Raw genomic sequence first — 21,066 nt, forward strand, 5'->3', positions numbered from 1 at the left:
AGTGCTATGATCTATTTTGCATGCAGTAAAGAGAATAAAGAAAAGAGATTTTCAGTTTACTTTGGAGCTGCTGTAGCCAGTTAGCTTAGCTTAGCATAAACACTTGATGTAGGGGGAAACTGCTAGCCTGCTTCTATCCAAAGGGAATAAAAGTCACTCTGCAGATAAACTAACTGCCTCCTGTCTATAGCTTAATCATATAGATTATATAATCAATCACTTTTAATAACTCAAATAACTGAAAGGATGCATCAACCTTGTTAATGTCTTTAGGAACACTTCTTTCTTGGCTGAGAAATGTTTATATTTCTTTGTTCAGCAATATGCCTGTCCCCACTCTGCATTCATATTCTCACTGTGGCAGCTTATTTAGCAAAGGAATCAATTTAGTGCAATGTATTTTTCCTTCATAACATCTTAATATGACCCCAAAGACACATAACTCCACCTCTAAGAGCGGTTGAGTGTCTGTCCTTTTCCATAACTCCAGGTTTTTATTTATTGTGTTCCCACTCCTCATTGACACCTCATATTTGACAAAAACACTGTTGCGTGATCGCCAGCACTCTTTGCGTCATTTCCTGCAGTCAGGGCTTCTGGAGAGATGTTTTTGTGGAAGTGGGATGTCACTGTGCGCTCTTGACTGAATAACACCCCAGGGGAGGAAATCAATTGGACAGGGGGTCCAGTGTTAGATGTCAGTAACAGTGCAAATCACATCCTCTATAAGAACAGGCTTTAATCACATGTAGACTGTTATTATTTTCATCAGCCTTGTACTAAGTTTTTATGTGTTTTAGTTTGATACAAGCTGTATTTTCACTTACAAACATCAGATGTATTACTTATGAACTTAACAAAAAAATTATTGTGAGAGTCGTAGAACATTTCTGTCTAAATCATCATTCTCAATATAATTATTCTTGGAACAAGAACCCACAGTATTTTGCCTACACAGAATTTCTGCAGCTTTATCTCCTGCTGACATATTAGTACATTACACCTTTTCTCATGGGTCCTGCTCCTAGAACATATGATGGCTCTTGATCTGACCTGTGAACTGTTCTTCCTTTTTCCTTTTCCTTTACTTTCTGAATCCACACACCCCACTGAACTGAATCACCGGTATTTAACCCTGCCATTTGGCTCACGGAGACATAAACCCTGCAACACTTGCCATCCACTGCGTTCATCCGTCTCTATTCCGAGCAGCCATAAATATGATGTATCTTGGCTCTATCACGTTGGTGTTGTCAATTACTTCTGTCATCTCTGATGAAACTATAGACACAAGCCACATCAAAGGTAAGTAAATTTAAAGGATTTAACATTTATACAATAAAATATTTCTTATATATGTATGTGTGTGTGATTCATTTGATCAACAGCAGAATTGATTGTCTTCATTAAATAACAGCAAATATTCTGAAAATAAAAATTTGAAAATGTTTTATGTGCAGTTTTCCCAGCAACGAACCAAAGTATTGCTGGAGTATTCCAGGTCAGCCTCTTGGATCACCTGAACCAGCCTCAGTATGCCTTTAATGCCTCTGCAGCCCGGAGCCTCTGCTCATCCCTAGGCGTGAACATTGCTTCTAAAGCTCAAATACAGGAAGCTCTCAAGAGAGGTCTGGAAACTTGCAGGTAAGACCAGAAAAGAAATGCACAATATCATTTATCTCAGTGGAGAACAGTATCTGGCATTTTGTCATGTTTTTGTCCAGGTTTGGATGGGTTGATGAGAATCTGGCAGTCATTCCCCGCATCAAGGCACTTTTTAATTGTGGCCAAAATCAGACAGGTGTGGTGGCATGGCGAGCCCCTGTGATAAAACAGTTTGATGTGTTTTGCTTCAATGAATCAGGTAAGAAATATTTAATTATCATTTTTTCAAATGCTGAAAACTGCTAATTTAGAGGTAACACTTAAATGAAGCTGCATTAGGTTCTTAATGGATTCCTGCATTATTGTTTATAAGTAAAACAATCGCATACAGCAAAAGGTAGTAAATTAAGTCAATTAACTTTAAACAGAAGTTGGATTCAGCTGTATTTTTAGTATATTCTGAATAACAATGACAAAGTACTGTCCTTTATTCTTAGAAAAAGTTTTTTCTTTCTTTACTTTGTGGCATCTAAAAGTTAACATAACAAAGTTAAAACTAACTTTTTGAAAATAATGAACTGTACAAACATAAATGCATTAAATGGCTTGAACTCTAAATAACACAACCTCACAACAATCTCACAACAATCATGACCTTCGTGTACAGATGCAGCGACTGTGAGTAGCAGGGATTACTCGGGAGAAACGCAATCTACATCTAAGACAACAATCTCCACCCAGACCACCCACACTACGTCATCCGCCTCCCTTCATCCTTCTTCCTCCTCAGCTCCTAAAACCATAGACTGGGAGGCAGAACCTGCTCGCTTTGTGAGCACAGCTCAAGGCTCTGCTGGAGGTACGAGAATGAATGATGTTTGTCATCTTTGGTTCACAATGTACAGAAAATACAGCACAAGTGAAAATATAAATAAAAGTAAAGGCATTTTATCCAAAGTGTTTGGATGTGATTGTTGTTTTGAAAGACTAAGGCTTTTTCATTTCATGTTATTCTTCCAGCAAAGGTTGTCCTCATCACATCAACCTGTGCCCTTCTTCTTATTGCAATAATCATCATTGCATATTTAAAAATGTGAGTGGTTTTACATATAAAAACTGCATTAATAGTGTCATCTAAAAGAGCTAAATTACAGAATTACAAAATATATAAATATATATTTCATACACAACATGTCTGGACTCATGTTGGTTCCTCGTTATTATAACTGTTTTTCTCATTCTCTCTCTGAAAAGGCAAAAGAGTTGCTCTCGAAGCGCTAAGTTGAAGCAGAAGGAAGAGGACATGGAGACAGGAGAGTGGGCGAGTGTGAAGAGTACTAAGGAAACCAAGATAGATGCTCAGGAAGATGAAAGAATCGAAGAGGATGATGATGCAAGTTAAACATTTTTTGAATAAACATTTCACGGACCATGGTTTGTGTGAACGTAAAGTGAGAGGACGGCTGTGCTTTTTTGCAGTGTCATTATTTTCAGTTGTGTTATAAAATGGTGCTTTGGTTTACCCACTAGATGGCAATGTTTGCAACACTATTATTTTGAAGATTGAGGACTTTTTTGCTACTTCAAACAATAAACACATAAAACCAACTGTTCTACAACAATTTCTGGCACTTTTTAAAAAGACAATATCATTATAAATGCGGGTGTCTCCGAATCTTTTAATATGTTTGCAAGCCTTTTGAAAACACGCTGTTTCAGGAAGAAACAATGCCCCATGTCCAATGATGAGTTCATACAGTAACTAAAAAGCTTATCCAGCACATACCACCAACACAAATTGGACTGTATGGTACAATGACTTATACATAGTGGATTTTTGTAATAACAATTGTGTGCATCTACTTCACGTCTGGCTTCTAACAGCTATTAGTGTCACCAGTCTTAAAAAGCATGTGTCCTCACTTAATCAAACTAATAACCTTGTCACCTGCTAAACTATATTATTTATGGTCATCGCAGTCACAGTTGCACGAAAAAAAAGGTAAATGGTGACAAGAGCTCAGCATGGTTGGATTCTGTCTATTACAGGCTCCATTTTATTCATACAGGGTTCAGTCTTCACTGCATCAACTATGAAGCTGAGTTCATTGCACAGTGTCTCATGTCTGTAAGCCATGCGGATCTGAGCAACATTAGTACGACGGATATCATTCCCTTCAGGTCCATCTTGCAGGTAGTTCACTCCTAAGAAGTGCTTCTTATCCTGTCAATATACAATACAAGAAATAGTTGGAAGACAAATTCGATTTTTGTTGTTGAATGTAGATGTAGATCTGGTCATACATGTGGGTTCAAAGTGTCACCGTACCTGGTGAGACAGTCCACTCTGTAGCACACTGTTCCTGGCTACTTCACACACATCACATGTGCTGAACTTCCACAGCTGAGCTGCTATAGCATACTCCTCCATCAGCGGTTCCTATTGAGTCAATGGACAAGAATTATTCACACTGTTAAATCCATTTAACCCACACTGCAGGAAGGTTTGATAAGAAGAAATGCAATCAACAGCCGCCGAGAAAAAAAAAAGATATATTTCCTGTGTAACTGTTTGTTTACCTTGGTGTAGTGGAACTGCATGGGATCATCTGTGGATAGGGACACACACAGACCTTTGTGCAGGAACTCTCTGAATGGACTTTTGGAGTATTCCAGGAACAGGCTGTTGTTGCTGAGTGGAGACATTGCAATTGGCACCTGGGCCAAGTAGTACAGGTACTGCAGCACAGGGCTCTAAGGGAACATGGAATTAAATTAAATTAATATGTTGCAGGCTTTCTCGTGATTTAAAAATGATCACGTCTTCTTACATTAAGCCCTCTTTCTGCTTTTTTCATTCATATATATTTGGCAGTTATATGTAGTCAGTACTGGTGGTGGCTTTGTTTTTCTGTAGCTCCTGCTGAATAGACAGGAATTTAAAAGTAGTATAAAGTTAAATCTCCAACATAAAATGTTGTTCCTGGTCCCCTAATGATACATTATACACGTTAATGCAATTTTGACTGAAAATAAGCTACACAGATGAAAACCTTAAGAGTTACTACCACACTGAACAAAATGACTAAATCACTATATCTGGATAGTTTGGCTTGTAGTCAACACTAGCAAGTCACTGTTATCAGCTCTTCTTTCTTAGCTTTCTGGCATCTGTTTTTGTCTATTCAGCAGAGCTTCACAATTTCCAGTTTAGTTTCCACCAACAACAGTTCTCACATTACCAGTTTGAGCTTAAGGCAAGCAATATGCAGGACATTTCTAATACACGAGATAGAAATACCTGGACAGAAACAGTGTTGATTACAGTTTGCTTCCTTTTGGTTTATTTTCATACTACAGAATTATCTGACCTACCCCAATGCCCCACAGCTCCACCCGAGAATTTGATGAATAATACCATTGGTAAAAATCTGTATATGTTAAAGTATAAAGTATATTTTAATAAGTACCTTCTTCAAGTTGAGTCCATGTGAGATGCTGTCCGCGGTGAGAAAGGCAGAGACCAAATGAGTGATTGATCCAGCTTCTCCACAATGGGGACGGAACTGAAAGGTGCTCAATCCACGCTCTCTATAGATAATATAATAATAGACATGTCAATCAATATACGAGCCAATGATGAGCGATTGTTTCATCCTGCATTTTGAAGTAGGTGTGAGCTCTTACTTTCTGAGGCTGTTGAGGACCATGATGTTTGCATACATGTGGAAGATGTAGTAACTGTAAGGAGGGTTATCATCTGTAGTCCACTGGTCTGGCTTTGGGCTCCTGAAGGAGAACATGTGATTGCTGTGTTTGGACTCATCATCCACACTGTCAAAGCCTGACACCTGCCAATACAAAAAAAGAAAAACTTTAAAGTCTCAAAAATGAGTGATTTACTCCAACTGATCAATCTCACCATTAGTCACTGTGCAACTTATTACCGCATCTGTTATATACAAGCCTCCACTTACAGCATAAAGCATGTATTTCTATTCTGCATATTCTATATTATAAATGGGAGTTAGTGACACCTGCAATTAATTCATATCACTGACTATGTACTATTAGACACAATTTAGAAATTTAAAAAAAAAACTTAATTCTGAAAAACTGACAACTAAAAAGGTCTTACATATTTTAGGAACACATGAAGTTCTTTGTGCTTCTGTGGGTTGACCGTGGCCTCAAATAAAGGAAGAAATACATTCTCCAACATCTTGGCAAAATTTGGCACCAGCTTCTTCGACTTGAAAATGTCACTGAAACATAAAAAAAATATCTGGCAAATAGTCTTGTTTTTATTTTAAGAAGCTTTATATTTTTTAAGTTAGTAGAACTCACTATATTCTGGGCACTTGAATGATCCACCTCATGTTTGGAGAGTGTACTTTGTGGTGAATGAACCACTTAGACAGACTGTCCCACTCCTCTGGAGAGCGTCCGTATATTGACAGGCGTGGCTCTGCATGCTGATACTTACTCTCCTCCAGGTCATGGGCCACTTCCTGTTAAATGTGACAGGGACAGTGCACTAAACTGCTACTGAACCTGTTCAGACTTAAAATATAGAGTTTTAAACAGTGTGATACCTTTATGATGCGAGCAAAATATTCTCCATTAATGAGGTTCTCTGTTTTCAGGAAGATCTCTCGAAGTTCACTTGCTCCCACTGGGTTGTATTTCGAATTGAACTTATCAAACCGGTGGAAGGTCTGTCTCCCCTGTAGAGTTTATAAATTAAAAGGCATAACTAGTGTATGAACAGTGGTATTCATGCACTGGCAGTGACATGAATTGAAACAAATCAATGGTAGATTTAGCAAAGGAAAGAAAAATTACTTAATGTGATCCATATTTTAATACATTTTATAAAATATCACAGAAAAATCCTGAATTTTCTAAAAAAACTGATGTTACGCTAGAACGTGATAGCATTTTCATCTTTTCTTACAGCATGTACATCCAGAGAGTCCACAGTAAGGTCATAGGGGTCCCTATTGAGGCTGTGGAAAACCTGCTGGAGGGTCATCTTTTGTCCTGCCTTTTCCAAAACCACACGGTCGGCATCAGTCTTGTATGTTTTCTTAATAAAGGTTAGCAGGTGTTTCTGTGACATGCAGCCAGCTGCATGAATATGCGTGTCCACCTGAGAGAAAGAAGCAAAATGATCTGTGTATTAGACACAATCTTGTAGATTGAACCTCTTGACACCTGTACATAGACACATATTTACCTTCCTAACATTGTAGAAATCTCTGTGAGGCACACCCTTCAGTTCCTTTAGCTCAGCCATCTCATTGAGCATCTCATGGAGGTAGAACTTGGAACTCAAAAAATTTAGTCGTCTGTGACAATACGTTTTCCTGAAAATTACAATGGACCCTGGTTTATACACTTAGCACCATAATTAAGTGCGGATTTATAACCAGCACAGTTTTACAAACAGAATAGTTTTAGTGTCTTTTTGTGGGTCTTACGTGGGTCCATCTGCAGTCATTGCAAGTACATGACTGAGATCTATTGCGAAGGTCTCCAAGTCCGGGTAAGGAAGGTCATGGGGCCGGTTTTCTTTCAGAGCCTCTGCACAGTCATAAACATAGACTATCCCATCTTTCAACTTCAGTTCATAGTTCAGGTTCTCAGGGATGTTCTCCATGCTGTAGGGATCCTCCCCCTGCTTTGGATGTGGGCAAATATCTGAAGACCATAACAATGTTCTGTTACTGTCATATGAACAAAACACAAGTAATGTAAATTCAAACACTTCACACCTGGCAGAACCTCATCTTCTTCACTCCATTTCATGTTCCCAGCACTGCAGAGGAACTGGGCGGTGGTTCTGCAGAATCTATGGTAAGCTAGTTTTGAGTATTTCTCACGAAGAAGCAGAGCCTTAAACAGGCTTTTGGCTGCTTGTTCATAGTCCTCGACTGTGATCTGAATGGGGAATGAACACAGCACATAGACATACCAAGACATTTGGTAATAGTAGAAAATGGTCGACACAGGTTAATGCTACTACTTACTCCAGCACAGTAATCACCACTAATAGTGACCCTCTGGTAATCAGGGCAGTTGTCTGGCACTGAGGAGCAGGTAGAGCTGGGGGACAGAAACGGGGTAACTGCCACTGACCGTGTCCAGTCTGCGTTCACTGGGATCTGCAGGGACATTGACTGCGAGCGAATCATCCTCAAACTTTTCTTCCTGAAAATTAACAGATTTTTTTTGGGATATTAATTTGACAATAACACTCTCGGTTATGGTGACAGACAAACAGCAGAGCCCACCTCTTAACGTTCTCCTCCGACTTCTGCTCTGCCAGCTCTTTAAGAATTTCATGTTCCCTTGCTTGCTGGAGGCCAATCGGGCAGTCCTCAAGCATGAACATCGATATTGCATCTTTGCTGTCTTCTTCTTTGAGAGCTGATGCATAAACTTTCTCTGCTAACAACTGAGTCTCCTCCTCTGCCTCACTTAAGGTTACCTTCGGGAATTGACGAGGCATGTCTGCAAGTTGTCAAAGATAAACTGAAATTACAGTTACAGGTCATCATAGCAAACAAATACAACCTGGCTCCATTTACTTACAACCTTGTTCTGATAACAAGGTCCTCACTAAAGTCCAAATGAAGTGCTCCTTTCTTTCTTTTGTTTTTTAAAGTGCTATCTAGGTAAATAAACAAATCACTTCTGTTCTGAAAGTTGGTGTAACAAGTAGTTTATTCAATTAGGTTCATGACACCTTTGCCAGAGTACAAGTCTTGACATATTACTTTACCAGTTTGTTGGCATACACTGACAACAATGAAGCCCATATGTAGCCTTAATCAATAGTATGAAGGTATATATTCAACAGACACCGTCATACAGTACAGCAGCTATGTCAAACAGAGGTCTGTCTATTTCTGCAAGGAGATAACCTCGGTACACTGACAGTGTTCTGTTGCTGTCCTCTGTGATACAGAATATTGCAGCACTGAAGCGGGGAAATGCCATGCAGCATGGTGTCATCTGAGGCAAGTTTCCACTCTGCCAGGGTGCTTCCAGGAAGCTTATCATTCCGGACACACAACACTTTCCTGTCAGCAGCTGTGTGCATCACTACTGCAGGAGCCTGATGGCTCCACATGGACACTGTGGAAAGGGATAGGCTCATAAAGCTGTATTGATCTGGAGATGATGGCCTTATGAATAATTTAACATCCTTCCATTAGACACCCTGAAAACATTTCACAGAACCAAATATGCCTACTTTTATTTCTCTTTTATATTTTCATTCATACACTTAGCAGATGTAGCCTTCACTATCTTTTAACTCTAGCTAACACTAGCTAACTCTAAGTAAGCTACAGCGGGAACTATGCTAACCAGGAAAAAAGTCCTGTTGGAAAAAAGGAGAACGATTTAAGAAAATATTATAAAAAATCGCATTTGTGATCAACTATCTCGAAATTGTAATGTTAATTAACGTTTGAAACAAACGATAAAAAAAAAAACATTTTGGCGGAGGAACAAATCAACCTGATCGTTGTGACGTAACCTAATCACACGCATCGTTGCTACGTCAGATCAAGTAACCCAACAGTAACGTAACGTTACGCCAACGGTAACGCAGAATTAACGACGCTACTAACGTTCAGATACAGTAGCTAGTGTTACTTAGCGAGCTAAGTGTAGCTGGTGTTAATGTAGCTACTAACAAGCAAAAGGTGAACATTTTGCTAACATGTTTGTTATTACTTTTGTCTAACTAACTTACTTTTGTGTGTTATGTTTTTACTGAGCTCCAGTAATACTCCGTACTTTCCATCGAACCGTCCTGCTGACGTGCTGCGGCTGGTAAGTTCATTTCATTCATCTTCTCATCGTTAACATTAGCGAGTTAAAATAATATTTTTCTTAAACTTAAACTTGGAATTAAACCGCTCACCTCAAAGCCTAAATCAATACAAACTATATTTGTTCCTCAACTTTGAACTGGGCTTGACTGTTGCCATGACAACCGGGGTCAAAAATGGGTCATGGCGGAGCGTTTTTATGATCATAGTATTACCAAGAATTGTTTAACCTTTTTTCATTTATGTGGAGTATTTTACATTTTTAATGAAAGGTTGTTTTGCCTATTTCTTAATATATTAGAATCAAATGAAAAAAAAAAACAAAACGTTTTCGCTCATTTGAACTGAAACTTAGTAATTCAATTCAATTCAATTTTATTTGTATAGCGCCAATTCACAACAGAAGTTATCTCAAGGCACTTTACAGTGGAAGGTTTAAGACCTTACAGAAAATATTTATACAAAAAATTATAGAGAAAACCCAACATTCCCATTTGAGCAAGCTTTAGGCGACAGTGGAGAGGAAAAACTCCCTTTAGAGGAAGAAACCTCCAGCAGAACCAGGCTCATAGTGGGCGGCCATCTGCCTCGACCGGTTGGGGTGAGTGGAAAGAGAAGAGAGAAAAGAACAGCAGGCAATAAAGACAAGTAGCATTAGTAGCATTCAACTGTTTTGATAATGAATGATTATCATGTCATTTTAGACAAAATACCCAAATGTTAGTATGTAATGCTTTTCATTTGTTTATATAACTAAAATCTCCTTTAAAATGATTTGCAAATCTCATCAACTTGTATATTATTTGCCATGAAACTTGGAAGAAAAATGTACCATCTTTTAACAACGGTCGGTAAATGTGTGGGAAAGGAGTGTTGTCCCAATCTTATGTGATATAGGATTTTAACTGCTCAGCAGTCCTGGCTTTTCATTATCGTATTCTGTGTCAAGATCGGCCAAATATCAAGTGGTGAAAGGTCTGGAGTGCAGACATATATCAGCAACACGACTCTTCTACTACAAAGCCATAAATGCCATATGCAAGGCCTTCCCTGAAAAATAAGTTGTCTGGATGGGAGCATATGCTGCTCTAAAATCTAGATTTATCTAACAGCATGGATGATGTCTTTCCACGTAGCTTAGCTAAGCTACACTTAGCTCGCTAAGTAACATTTACTAACACTAGCTACTGTATTTGAACGTTAGTAGCGTCGTTAATTCTGCGTTACCGTTGGCGTAACGTTACGTTACTGTTGGGTTACTTGATCTGACGTAGCAACGATGCGTGTGATTAGGTTACGTCACAACGGTCCCGTTGAGTTGTCCCTCCGCCAAAATGTTTTTTTTTTTATCGTTTGTTTCACAAAGGTTAATTAACATTACAATTTCGAGATAGTTGATCATAAATGTAATTTTTTTCTTAAAATGGTATATTATCTCAGTTTAAACATTTAATATTTTCTAGTGTTAATAAGATATGGATTTTTGAGACTAGCAAATTATTGCACGATGTGGTTCTATGTAACAATAACTGGAATATATTTGGTTTTTGGACTGCTGATGACATAACATTTGTATTCTTTAAACTTTTGACTTTTATTCTGCTATATTGGACAAAGATGAGTAATCAAGTAGGTCATTTTTATATAACTTGGTAATGAAAATAACTCTTTAATCTAGATACTGTCTTGAATTGCACATTACGCAGGACGGACTCATCTCTCTTGTGCATGCTCACCATTTTGCAGCTTCACACTGACCATACACCTTGAAGTGTAGTACATGAGCAGTGATTCAAATACAACCTGCAACTTAACTTCATAGCCAATTCACCTGTTATCTTGTATTACATTTATATTCCTCTATGAGTTAGCGTTTACCTTCAGTTCCAGTCATGGCCATATCTGGGCGGTCTCTCATGTCGGACTCTATGAAGTACTGTGTAGATTTAGTAGTACTGTAAGTATTTATCTAGGTCAGACTCAGTCTATCAATGAGTCTACAGTGATACACAAGTACAGTTTTCCGAGCTATTTTAAGGAGTCAGCAGCATCATGTTGACAGAGCTACTAATGCTGAGTAGCCTATATGTCAAGACTGTCTGTCAACAAAGACAGGGCCTCGTTTAGAGAAGCAAAAGCCCCCAGCTCTCTTTATCTCTCTCTGTCTCTCTCAATCACACACTCACAGACTTAGACACAAGTGCCCAAGCCCTCTGTTGCTCACTCTTACACTTTCATGCTGTGCAGTGCAGTAGGACATTGTCACAGTGGTGCTTTTTGCCAACTGCAATCCTTTTCCCCACAGTTTCCATTACCAACAGGCAGGAAGACAGTTTGATAACAATCCAGGTTTTTGCTCATATATCACTGTTATCTAATTTATTAGCCCTGTACTTAAATGGGGCTGAGTCCTTCTTCAGTGTCTGTACATTTAACAATGCATAATCTTGTTGTGGTGTTTTGGCAATAGTTACTTTTTAAACAACAACTTGCCCTTATGCTTCTACACTCTAATTATCATTCGGATGTGTTTGATCTCAAAGACAACTGACTCTATCTCCCATTATTATCTGTATACTATATGATGCAGAACTACATAATGATGTATTTTATTCTGTTGCGTAATATTATATTCACCAGTGCAAGAGCCTCTTATTGATGAGTGTCTGGTTTAGGAAATATCAGATCAGATGACTGACAATAGTGTTTTGATGTAGCTCCACTACATTATTAGATCTAAGTATTATTATACTCTTACATGGGGCATAACTCAATGCAGCTCACTCTGGAATGTGCTGATGTGGGTGTGTGCATCCTTCTGTTTGTGTCTTTTTGTTTGTAAAAACAAGATAGAATCCTTTATCACAATACAGAGAAAGTGAGAAAATGAGAGTGGGAAAGTAGATAAGCTCTTTCCCTCTTTCCCAAGCAAGGAGTTGACCGCTCCCTTAAAAGAGGCATGTCTCCTCTTCTCATCTTTTTCAGTGGCCAGGCCCTCAAGAAAAGTAAATATAAAAGCAAAGGCAGTGCACTCACCCATGAACACAGCAGCCTCCCGTACAGCTATTCTTGACAAATGCATTTACAGTAAGTCTAGATGTGATTTCATTGCACTTGATGAATGTGTCTGGATACAGCGACACATAAATCACATAAATCAGTTAGTATTTCCAAAGTATCAGACACAGGCTAACAAAACACTACATGATTGCAAGACCAAGATTTTACTGATTTGATTGTCAATTGAAGATACAGTAATTCAATTATCAGAAGTTGTCAGTGGGCCAAGTCAAATATTTTTTTAAAAGTCCACTCACCTTGTGAAATTCTGCTGTCTCTGAAGTGTGCATTAACTGTGCACAAAGCTTGTCAGAGAAACATCTGAGTTCTGCTGTGCTCTTTTGGAGGCAGTATATGATATCTCATCCACCACCCTGCAGTGCAGATCACTCCATTCTCCATCCTTAACTCTTTCATTACCACTTACTATTAGCTGTAGTTGAACAAATAGCTACGGTAATGGGTGTAGTGGAAAATGTCAAAGTTTTCCCTGTTTTCTTACTTCCTTCTTATTTTAGTAATGTCCACTTGTGGATGTTTTGTTCTTTCGCTTAATTTTTTTGCTGAAACAGACTAGTAGGTATGAACAGCAATCATAGGTTGCCTGTTTGATTAAATAAACAAGAAATGTGTAAATAATAGAACAGTTTTTACTACAAAAAACACTGAATGCCTATCAAACCTTTGAAATGTTCACTAGTTATATTTTTTAAATATTGGATGAAAGTACATTTTAATTTTGTTTTACACTAATCAACAAACACACATAAAGTTAAAACAGCTCTCTAAAAAGCTATATAAATGACTAGAAAACACTGTATAAAATAGAGCATAAGTGATTGCATAGTGCGATAATTGGTTTAAGAAAATACAGTTAAATGGAGATTATGTGTGTGCAATGTGTTTAAAGTAATGGTAGTGTAAATACACCTGTTTCTAAAAGGTCCAATCACCAGTGAATCATCATCCTGGCCAAAAACTACAGCATGAAGACAAGATTACTCAACCAAGCAAGTCCTCAGAAAGGTTTTTTATTTAATATTTTCAAGTCAATATTCCTTGGATCACAGTAAAATTGATCGTTAAGAAATGGAAGGAGTATGGCACAGGTGTAAAAGCATGTGGTAGACTCAAGGTCAGCTGGAAGAATGCTCATTGTCTAACAAGACCAAGATTAAGCTTTTTAGTTTCCAATTATTATAAAGCCAGTTGCACTACATTCAACTTGATTTGCAAAGGCAAGTGCCTTTATTTTTGCATGTTTTTAGATTAGCATTTTTGTGTTGCACAAATTTGTAAAAATAAATAAATAAATAAACAACTATATGTCTGTCTATACCACTGATTATATAAATATCTAGGCTGGATCTTGCAGCTAGATCAGAGGGCTTTTTCTGATACCTCTGTAGAATATAATAAGCAGTCTTAGAAAAAGACCAGATTTACTGCTGCGGTCACAAGCAACAGGAGTCCCATAGTCCTTGATTTAGCCTGACAGTGTTTGAGATTATTAGGCTAATCCTCTCAGCTGAAGTTATCAGGGTACTTTTAGAGTACGCTAGAGGACTGACTCTAGCTACTATACAACCCTGGGTGTAAAGTTTTATATTGTCTTATTATTCATCTGTCATCTTCTCCTCCCCTCCTCCCTCCTAAATAGTAGCTAAACATTGTGTCACTGAACAGTGTCAACAACTGTGTCAATAGGTGCTCTTATTAATACCTGATGACCTGTTATTTTCCTTTTTTCACTCAGTTGCAAATGGTCGAAATGGTGGAGGTGTTTTAGTTGCATCCTGCTAGAAACACAGTCATAAAGCAGTACTGTGGGTAGCTGATTGACATACTTATACTACTATATTTTTACCTTAGGAACAAGTTGATATTAGTTTTTAACAGTAGATCTATACCAATTAGTTTCTTAGTGATATCATCACATCACTGGCGTCACCAGCTGATTGGATTAGGAGTGACACAGTGTCACATACTTAGAAAGTACACTTGACTGATCCTGATCTAGATCAATTCATTCTATTCTTAGAAAGCTTTTGTGAAATGCGTAACACTATTTACTAATACTACACACTTGCATGGCAACTAAATTTCTATTCAGTATTGGTGTAGAAATGTAATGCTGTATAGAATATATACTGATAAATAATTCTGTCAGCCACTAGATGGCATATTTGCTTTGTTTTAGTTTCTTTACAAACTGTGGTAATGGGCTCATGTCTTATAGTTATGTCTTACTAACCTGTGGTATTCTGTATAGTGATGATTTAAGTTAAGCCATATGCTTTACATCAGTGATTGATTACAATTCAGAAAGAAAGACTGAAACCCCCCAAAAGCTATTGTCAGTGGCATTGCAGGCTCCTAGTATAAATTCTTCCATGGATAAAAAGATGTAGCAAACACATTTTTAAAGTTTTACCATCCCAATCTCACTAGATGGCAACAGAGATCACAAAATAACGTTTTGTAGGGCAGTTTTAAACCTCACTTAGTTTTATAGATAAGTTGCTCAAAGCCATACTACACAGCTGGAGTATGATTATGAGCTGTAGACAGCTGTAATTGGCTTTCTGGTTAATTACAACAAAAAGCAGAAATTCAATTACTTATGATCATGCTTTAAATCAGTATGAATTAAGCAGGTGCAACAAAAAACCAATTTCTTAAATAATTTCATTGAGTCACAACCTTACTTAAATTCCTGTCTAAATTCACTAAGAATTGTTTATTAAAGCTGGGTGACTATCCCACTTAGTGTGTTTATGTAAAGAGGTCTGCACAGTGCTGTTCTGGCTCAGGGGTCTGTTTTGAATGTGAAGGTCATGATGAGTGCTTTGTTGGAGCAGTTTTTGTGATGCTCTCACAGGAATGTTAGACCGGAACTCCCCACATTGGCCTCCTTGTGTCCCAACCATCTACCATTGAATACAGATGGAACTAAAGCCTCAGCCTCCTCTGATGGCTTTAGGGCTGCTCTATGTTGTGGCGTGAGCCAACAAATATGAGCTGAACCAAGCAGGAATGCGCCTGGCACCCTGGTCCATGTTTTGGGGGTGGGGTGGGGTGAGGGGGGGTCACAACTAAGGGAATGTAGTGAGAGGAGGGGAGGCTCTAATTAGACCCTGTAATCAGTTAACAGAGACCAGGTGTTCTGTGACTTGCCATAGTCCACTCCAGACTATGTAATGCCACATTCAGTTTATAAGAGCAAAGAGCAAGGGACGTCTGGACAAGGTCTAAATTTTGTATGAAAACTGTTTATTGAATGACAATGTTATTGCTTTGACACAAATAAAATAAAACACATTCACAAATATATAATATACCTATAAAACAGATATCCTATTACCACAGTTTGCAAAAGAATAATGACAAACAGCTACAATGCCCATATATATTTCTTCCTGTACAAAAATAGTTCTTTCTGTATAACTACTTTAATGTAACCTCTATATAATATTTAAATAAAGTAATTCATATATACATATACCGACAATAAAAATACATATAGATTGCACATGTTTTTGTACAAACAATTTCAAGTACATTTTAATCCATTGTGGACTGGCACATATCTCACAGAATCTAAGGCGTTTTCCCTTATACAGTGTCCAAAACTTGATTGATAAACTGAGAGCTTCAGAGCTCTGTAGCCTATTTTCCTGTTCGGCATAGTGACGAAGATGTCTTTTCCTGATGATCATTTGACTTTAAGTCCAAACTGAAAAGTGCAGAAAAGTACTGACAGTTTGATGGACATGGTGGTATAATCCTTAAAGTATAGTGCTTATCAGTCAAGTCCTGGCCTTGAAGAATAAGTGTCCCAGAATGTTAGAAGAGAGTTCCCCCTTTAAGCCAGAGGATGTGTCCCTTTTGCCAGGTATTAGCACTCTTCCTTTCCCTCTGCCAAGCAGAGAGCAGCACCTGCAGTTTACTCCACACCGTGCCATCCAGTGTCTGTAAGCTAGCAGCTTTACATTGTGTATCTGCAAAGCTCAGCCTTTAGAGAAACTCAGTGCAGTCAGTCTTGCTCTGACTCAGTCCTCCAGCCTGGAAAAAATGTGCTGGAGAATACTTGGCAAGAGTCAGAGGCATTTTGAGAATTTTAGAACAGAGCTGATTGGACAGTAACTCTGAACTACTCCCTTGCTTTTGTTCCCAACTCCTCTTGCAAAGTCCCACTCATGTCTTTCTGAGGAGAGCCTCAAGCTTGTGAACTTGTGAGTCACTTGCGCTCCACACGGGCCTCAGCCTGTCCTGCTCTAGCCTCAGTGTAACTCTGCGCAGTGGAAGAGATCGACGCCTCCGGCCGTATCCCTGTGGGCTGATCTTGTCAACAGGGGCACTCCCAATCTTCAGCCTGTTGATCTGGTACAGGCGGTGTGCCAGGTCGTGCACTGCGCAGGTACCCAGCGAACAACCTTTTGTTGACTGGTTGGCTGAGTTTTTCGACCTCTTGGTTCGGACATTGATGTCAGTACTATAGGACAAAAGGATAGACAAGAAAACATTAAACCATATGGTTCATTGTTGTCACTGAGTAATCTCTACCTAAATGTTCCTTCAACATGATGAAGACAGGTTGTAGTAAGTGTCTTACCTGGAATGTGGAAGCATGGTATCCCTGATATCTTCTGGTCTGACAAAGTGTTCAGATTCTGCTGTCCTCTCTACTGATAGACTGTTAAGATCCCGTCTCCGTCTGCTCCCTAGCCACATGCTTAGCCTGGAAAAGGAGAAAAAAGTCAATTAGTCTTACATAGATAATTTAATAGACGAGTAACTGCTTTTGCATCTTGCCTCAAATAAAAACATATTCAATATTGATTGAATGACTCACCTTTTTTTCAACTCTGGGTTCACTTCAAGTTCCACACAGTGTGCTACTGTTGCCAGCAGGCAGCAATAGAGGAAGCACTGGAAGATCAATTTCATTTTGACTCCTGTGGAGAGTAGGGAGAAAACATTTGTTATTTATGCTATAAATTAATATTATTATTACCTTAATGCAATGTAAAAGTCCTTCACACTGTAATCTCATAAATGCCATACGAATGTTTGCTTACACAAGAGTCCAAAAGCCAAGTTATTTGCACTTATCATTCATTTATTTAAAAAGTTAAGCTAAGGTCAGATTTAGCTTGATTCAGTAAATATACAACCATGCTTTGGGCCCCTGGCTAGTAACATGAAGGACACAGTCTACAAATGGGGAGTCCAAAATAGACTCAGCTCAAAAGTCAAACAAAAGCTAAAACTTCAGCCCAAGTCCCAAGATAAAACAGAACAAAATATAGTAACAAATGGGCAATATACAATGTACTGTCTCAGCTTTGCACCTTAAAGACACATTAAGAGCTGAACTGCTTATATAACCAGACAGATAACCTGTCCTTGTCTCTGCACTTGTGTCCTGACCTCAAAAAAGCAAGGATAAAGTCATCAGCTGGAAGCAAAGCAAATCATTACCAATGTTATCTTTAAAAGAAAGTGCACATACCTGTGATTTCCAGATTTCAGTTGGATCCAAAAGCTCTTCTTGTAGAATCAGCTATAAAAAAGTACTCCACAGGTTTCTTGAAATTGCCACTGGTTCTGTAAGGCAGCTGTGTCACTCTGCTAATAGCGCCTAGACACAGGCAGGGAGCCTTTATACATGAGGCTGGAGGGGCTGACTCCACCCCATCCGCATTATTGCTGTGCTGTTGCTCATCTAGTACAACAATGCAAAACAGAAACTGTAAAGAATGAAAATCTAATATTAAAAGGTTAAAGGAAAATGGTTATAGCAATCACAGAATAAGTGCCATTGTGTCCACTGTTTCAGGTAAAGAAACTTTTTCACAGATAAGTATAAATCATGCACCAATGAGTAATTAATTTGTCATTTCTAATTTATTTATTATCAAAAAACATACATCAGTGCCATGGTCAACTTGATTAGTTATGTAAGTTAAATCCACCTCTCACTCTCCTGGTGAGACGACAGTATCCATCTCTTCCAGCTGCTTTTCTATGGTGATATTAGAAATCTGAATAATCGCAGAAGAAAAGGTTTAGACATTCATAATTTGAACTTAAAGGATAGTTATGTATAGTTTTTAGTCCAGCTAATTGTATGAAAGACAATTTAAGGAATGTTGCCACAGTTGACTTTCAGGGCACTCCCTGATACCATGTAGATCCATGTCAGCTTGAGAGTAAACTGGATACTGAATTTAAAATTAGGAAAGAAACATTCAGCAACTCATTAAATATAGTAAGTATGCTCAACTGTAAACAGAAAATAGTCTAATACTAAATGTATTTGTTTGTACAAGACTCTGGACTTACCATGTACTTTATTTTAATATTTGGATAAATGCTAAATGGAATTTAACAGTTATCTAAAAATAAACCTAGAGTCCGAAAATGAACTTCAACAATAATCTGTAATGTATGAAGAATGTTAGTGTAGGCATTTATAAAACAATTCTACTGATTTGTTTCTGTTATGTCTCAGTGGACATCATCCCCTCACAATATTTGAATTAGGATGGCCAGTACAATGAGTCACTCTACATGCATGCAGATCATTTTACATGACCACACTATGTGGTCACATGTGTATGTGTGCTTCAATTCAAGCTTAACAATCAGCAATGAAAATGATTTATTCTGTGAGGTATTAAACAACAGCTTCTTCACTGGGGTTCGTGAGGCAGTTTTGAATAAATATAAAACTGCCTAGAAGGACACTGACATAAAAAATGCCATCATGCATATTCCATTGGGAAGGCACAGCTTCCTGTTTCACAGCCCTCATCTCATCTACAGCTAGTTTAGATCTGCCTCTCACTCTGTGATGACAATATTATTGTAAAGAGACAATTAGTATGTGGTTCCAAAAAGTTTAAAGCTGTATGCCCTCACCCTTGATGTATGAAATTCGGTAAATAACCTGAGGAAAGTATATTGTTTTATCACCGTAGAAGTTCCAGTGGTGAAATTTTCCACAGGTTATTGTGTAAATTTGTTGGATGTAATGCTTTCATTTTTGATTTTTGTTTCAGTTTCATTTCTTTCAATTGAATTTTGTTTAATTTATTGTTAAAACATTACTTTACACTCAGGCATTTCAGCAACCTAGAATTCATAACTTATTGTTTAACGTTCGTCAAGGGACCTTCCTGAGTTTATTTATATCTCTTACGACCTCATTCCACACATGGTGTCATATTTTAACTGAAAAAATACATAAATGTCAAACACATGTGCTGTAAACCAGCAAATGCTTTGTAAGCACCCTGTAATGATAATTGCCTCCAACCGACAAGTAATCCCCTTACCAGAGTTTACAAAAAGTGATTGTGCAATCATGACAATAAAATTCTGCTGTTGCTTTTTGGCTCCTTATATAGCAACATTTTGCTTATCCACCGTGAAGCTGCTGTCGTAGGATGACAGACAGTTTTTGTGCAATCTTGTACTCAAAAGATGAGCAGGTGCTTGGGGCAGGAAACGTGTATAAGTAACACTAACTACAACTAGCACACTCATTACTGCCAGGAAAAAGAGGGTGTCAACCACAAAGCCACAAATTTGACAGATGATTCATACTTATTATAATGATATAGAATACCTAGAAATGTCACCTGGAACTGGGTGTCTTTCATAGTCCCGTGATTATGACCCATTATCTTGTGTAATAATAAAGACTATTCAGTATATACAGGCCTAGTGGAGCTTTGCCATATTTTGGATCAGGTTCAACTATTTGACTACCTCTGCCTTTATCGTCTTTTTGCTAAAAAGCTAAAACAATAAGTGGGGTAAGGAGAGTGATAGGACGAGACAAAGAAAACATGGAAAACAACAACAAATAAAAGACATTTAAAAGGAAGATTAAGAGTAAGTGACAATTCTGTGGAAATTGCTTGCTGTGTTCCTGCTATTGTTGACACTGACGGCGGTTTGTGTGTTCCTAACACGCTTTGGTTAGAACACTGGTTTCCATGTGCTATTCACTGTGACAGCTTTTCCTGTTTTCATAAATATTCAATATTATGCACTAACCACAGGAGTTTGCCCCGTCCCTCACACTGTATGTCTAATTATAACCACGTTTACCCTGATAGAGCAACTTTAAATCAAAAGAAATCTTTGTGACCAAGTCACCAAGAATGTTTTTCTTTTGTAGCACGTACCACAAAAAAAAAGAAAAATGCAAACATTATGTATTGTAATATAGGCTACCTCAAGCACAAATAATAACATTAAATAATTTTACCTTGTGGAAACCTTATCTGCTGCGTCAAATAGTGATGCAAACATACTACCAGATAACATGTATTAAATATGATAAATATAATATATACTTACTCCAAGAGCCACTCAGACGATCTGGAAACTATACACTATACAGTATACACATAACTGTAGAGAACCAAGGAGATCAGTGCAGAACTTTTAACTTTTCCAACGCACCAGGAACATATGCCATTGAAAATTATCATTATATTTCAAAGCAGTTATAGTGAAACACTATTCATTATTCTGA

At 38.0% G+C, this 21,066-nt stretch overlaps 3 protein-coding genes across 3 annotated transcripts; 1 reads left to right on the forward strand and 2 right to left on the reverse strand.

Moving 5' to 3' along the window:
- Nucleotides 1–1,163: 1,163 nt before the first annotated feature.
- lyve1a (lymphatic vessel endothelial hyaluronic receptor 1a) lies at nt 1,164–3,213 on the forward strand. Its single transcript, XM_026379188.1, has 6 exons — nt 1,164–1,305; nt 1,461–1,644; nt 1,725–1,864; nt 2,273–2,464; nt 2,626–2,698; nt 2,860–3,213. Exons 1-6 carry the CDS (start codon nt 1,221–1,223, stop codon nt 3,005–3,007), a joined length of 822 nt encoding a protein of 273 aa, XP_026234973.1. The 5' UTR covers nt 1,164–1,220; the 3' UTR covers nt 3,008–3,213.
- A 241-nt stretch (nt 3,214–3,454) lies between these two features.
- ampd3a (adenosine monophosphate deaminase 3a) lies at nt 3,455–9,574 on the reverse strand. Its single transcript, XM_026379187.1, has 15 exons — nt 9,376–9,574; nt 7,902–8,120; nt 7,638–7,818; nt 7,383–7,548; nt 7,089–7,308; nt 6,845–6,974; nt 6,563–6,757; nt 6,201–6,332; nt 5,953–6,116; nt 5,744–5,870; nt 5,293–5,456; nt 5,076–5,196; nt 4,186–4,359; nt 3,935–4,045; nt 3,455–3,829 (listed from the first exon to the last, which is right to left on the reverse strand). Exons 2-15 carry the CDS (start codon nt 8,117–8,119, stop codon nt 3,626–3,628), a joined length of 2,307 nt encoding a protein of 768 aa, XP_026234972.1. The 5' UTR covers nt 8,120; nt 9,376–9,574; the 3' UTR covers nt 3,455–3,625.
- Nucleotides 9,575–15,764: 6,190 nt separating this feature from the next.
- Nucleotides 15,765–18,143, reverse strand: adma (adrenomedullin a). The gene is made up of 4 exons (XM_026377571.2): nt 18,028–18,143; nt 17,368–17,470; nt 17,128–17,253; nt 15,765–17,007 (listed from the first exon to the last, which is right to left on the reverse strand). Exons 2-4 carry the CDS (start codon nt 17,460–17,462, stop codon nt 16,710–16,712), a joined length of 519 nt encoding a protein of 172 aa, XP_026233356.1. The 5' UTR covers nt 17,463–17,470; nt 18,028–18,143; the 3' UTR covers nt 15,765–16,709.
- Nucleotides 18,144–21,066: the final 2,923 nt, after the last annotated feature.

Source organism: Anabas testudineus, chromosome 3, assembly GCF_900324465.2.
Source record: "Anabas testudineus chromosome 3, fAnaTes1.2, whole genome shotgun sequence".
Taxonomy (NCBI): Eukaryota; Metazoa; Chordata; class Actinopteri; order Anabantiformes; family Anabantidae; genus Anabas; species Anabas testudineus.

Bases quoted from the DNA above. Each gene is read 5' to 3' on its own strand.
- lyve1a (XM_026379188.1), top strand. From the start codon at position 1,221: ATGATGTATCTTGGCTCTATCACGTTGGTGTTGTCAATTACTTCTGTC. The intron at 1,865-2,272 runs GTAAGAAATATT...CTTCGTGTACAG, and splicing joins GTTTTGCTTCAATGAATCAG to ATGCAGCGACTGTGAGTAGC. The intron at 2,465-2,625 runs GTACGAGAATGA...TTATTCTTCCAG, and splicing joins AGCTCAAGGCTCTGCTGGAG to CAAAGGTTGTCCTCATCACA.
- ampd3a (XM_026379187.1), bottom strand. From the start codon at position 8,119: ATGCCTCGTCAATTCCCGAAGGTAACCTTAAGTGAGGCAGAGGAGGAG. The intron at 7,819-7,901 runs GTGGGCTCTGCT...GTTAATTTTCAG, and splicing joins TCGGAGGAGAACGTTAAGAG to GAAGAAAAGTTTGAGGATGA. The intron at 4,360-5,075 runs GTACTTATTAAA...ATGTTCCCTTAG, and splicing joins ATGGACTCAACTTGAAGAAG to AGCCCTGTGCTGCAGTACCT.
- adma (XM_026377571.2), bottom strand. From the start codon at position 17,462: ATGAAATTGATCTTCCAGTGCTTCCTCTATTGCTGCCTGCTGGCAACA. The intron at 17,254-17,367 runs GTGAGTCATTCA...CTCCTTTTCCAG, and splicing joins AACCCAGAGTTGAAAAAAAG to GCTAAGCATGTGGCTAGGGA. The intron at 17,008-17,127 runs GTAAGACACTTA...TTTGTCCTATAG, and splicing joins ACCATGCTTCCACATTCCAG to TACTGACATCAATGTCCGAA.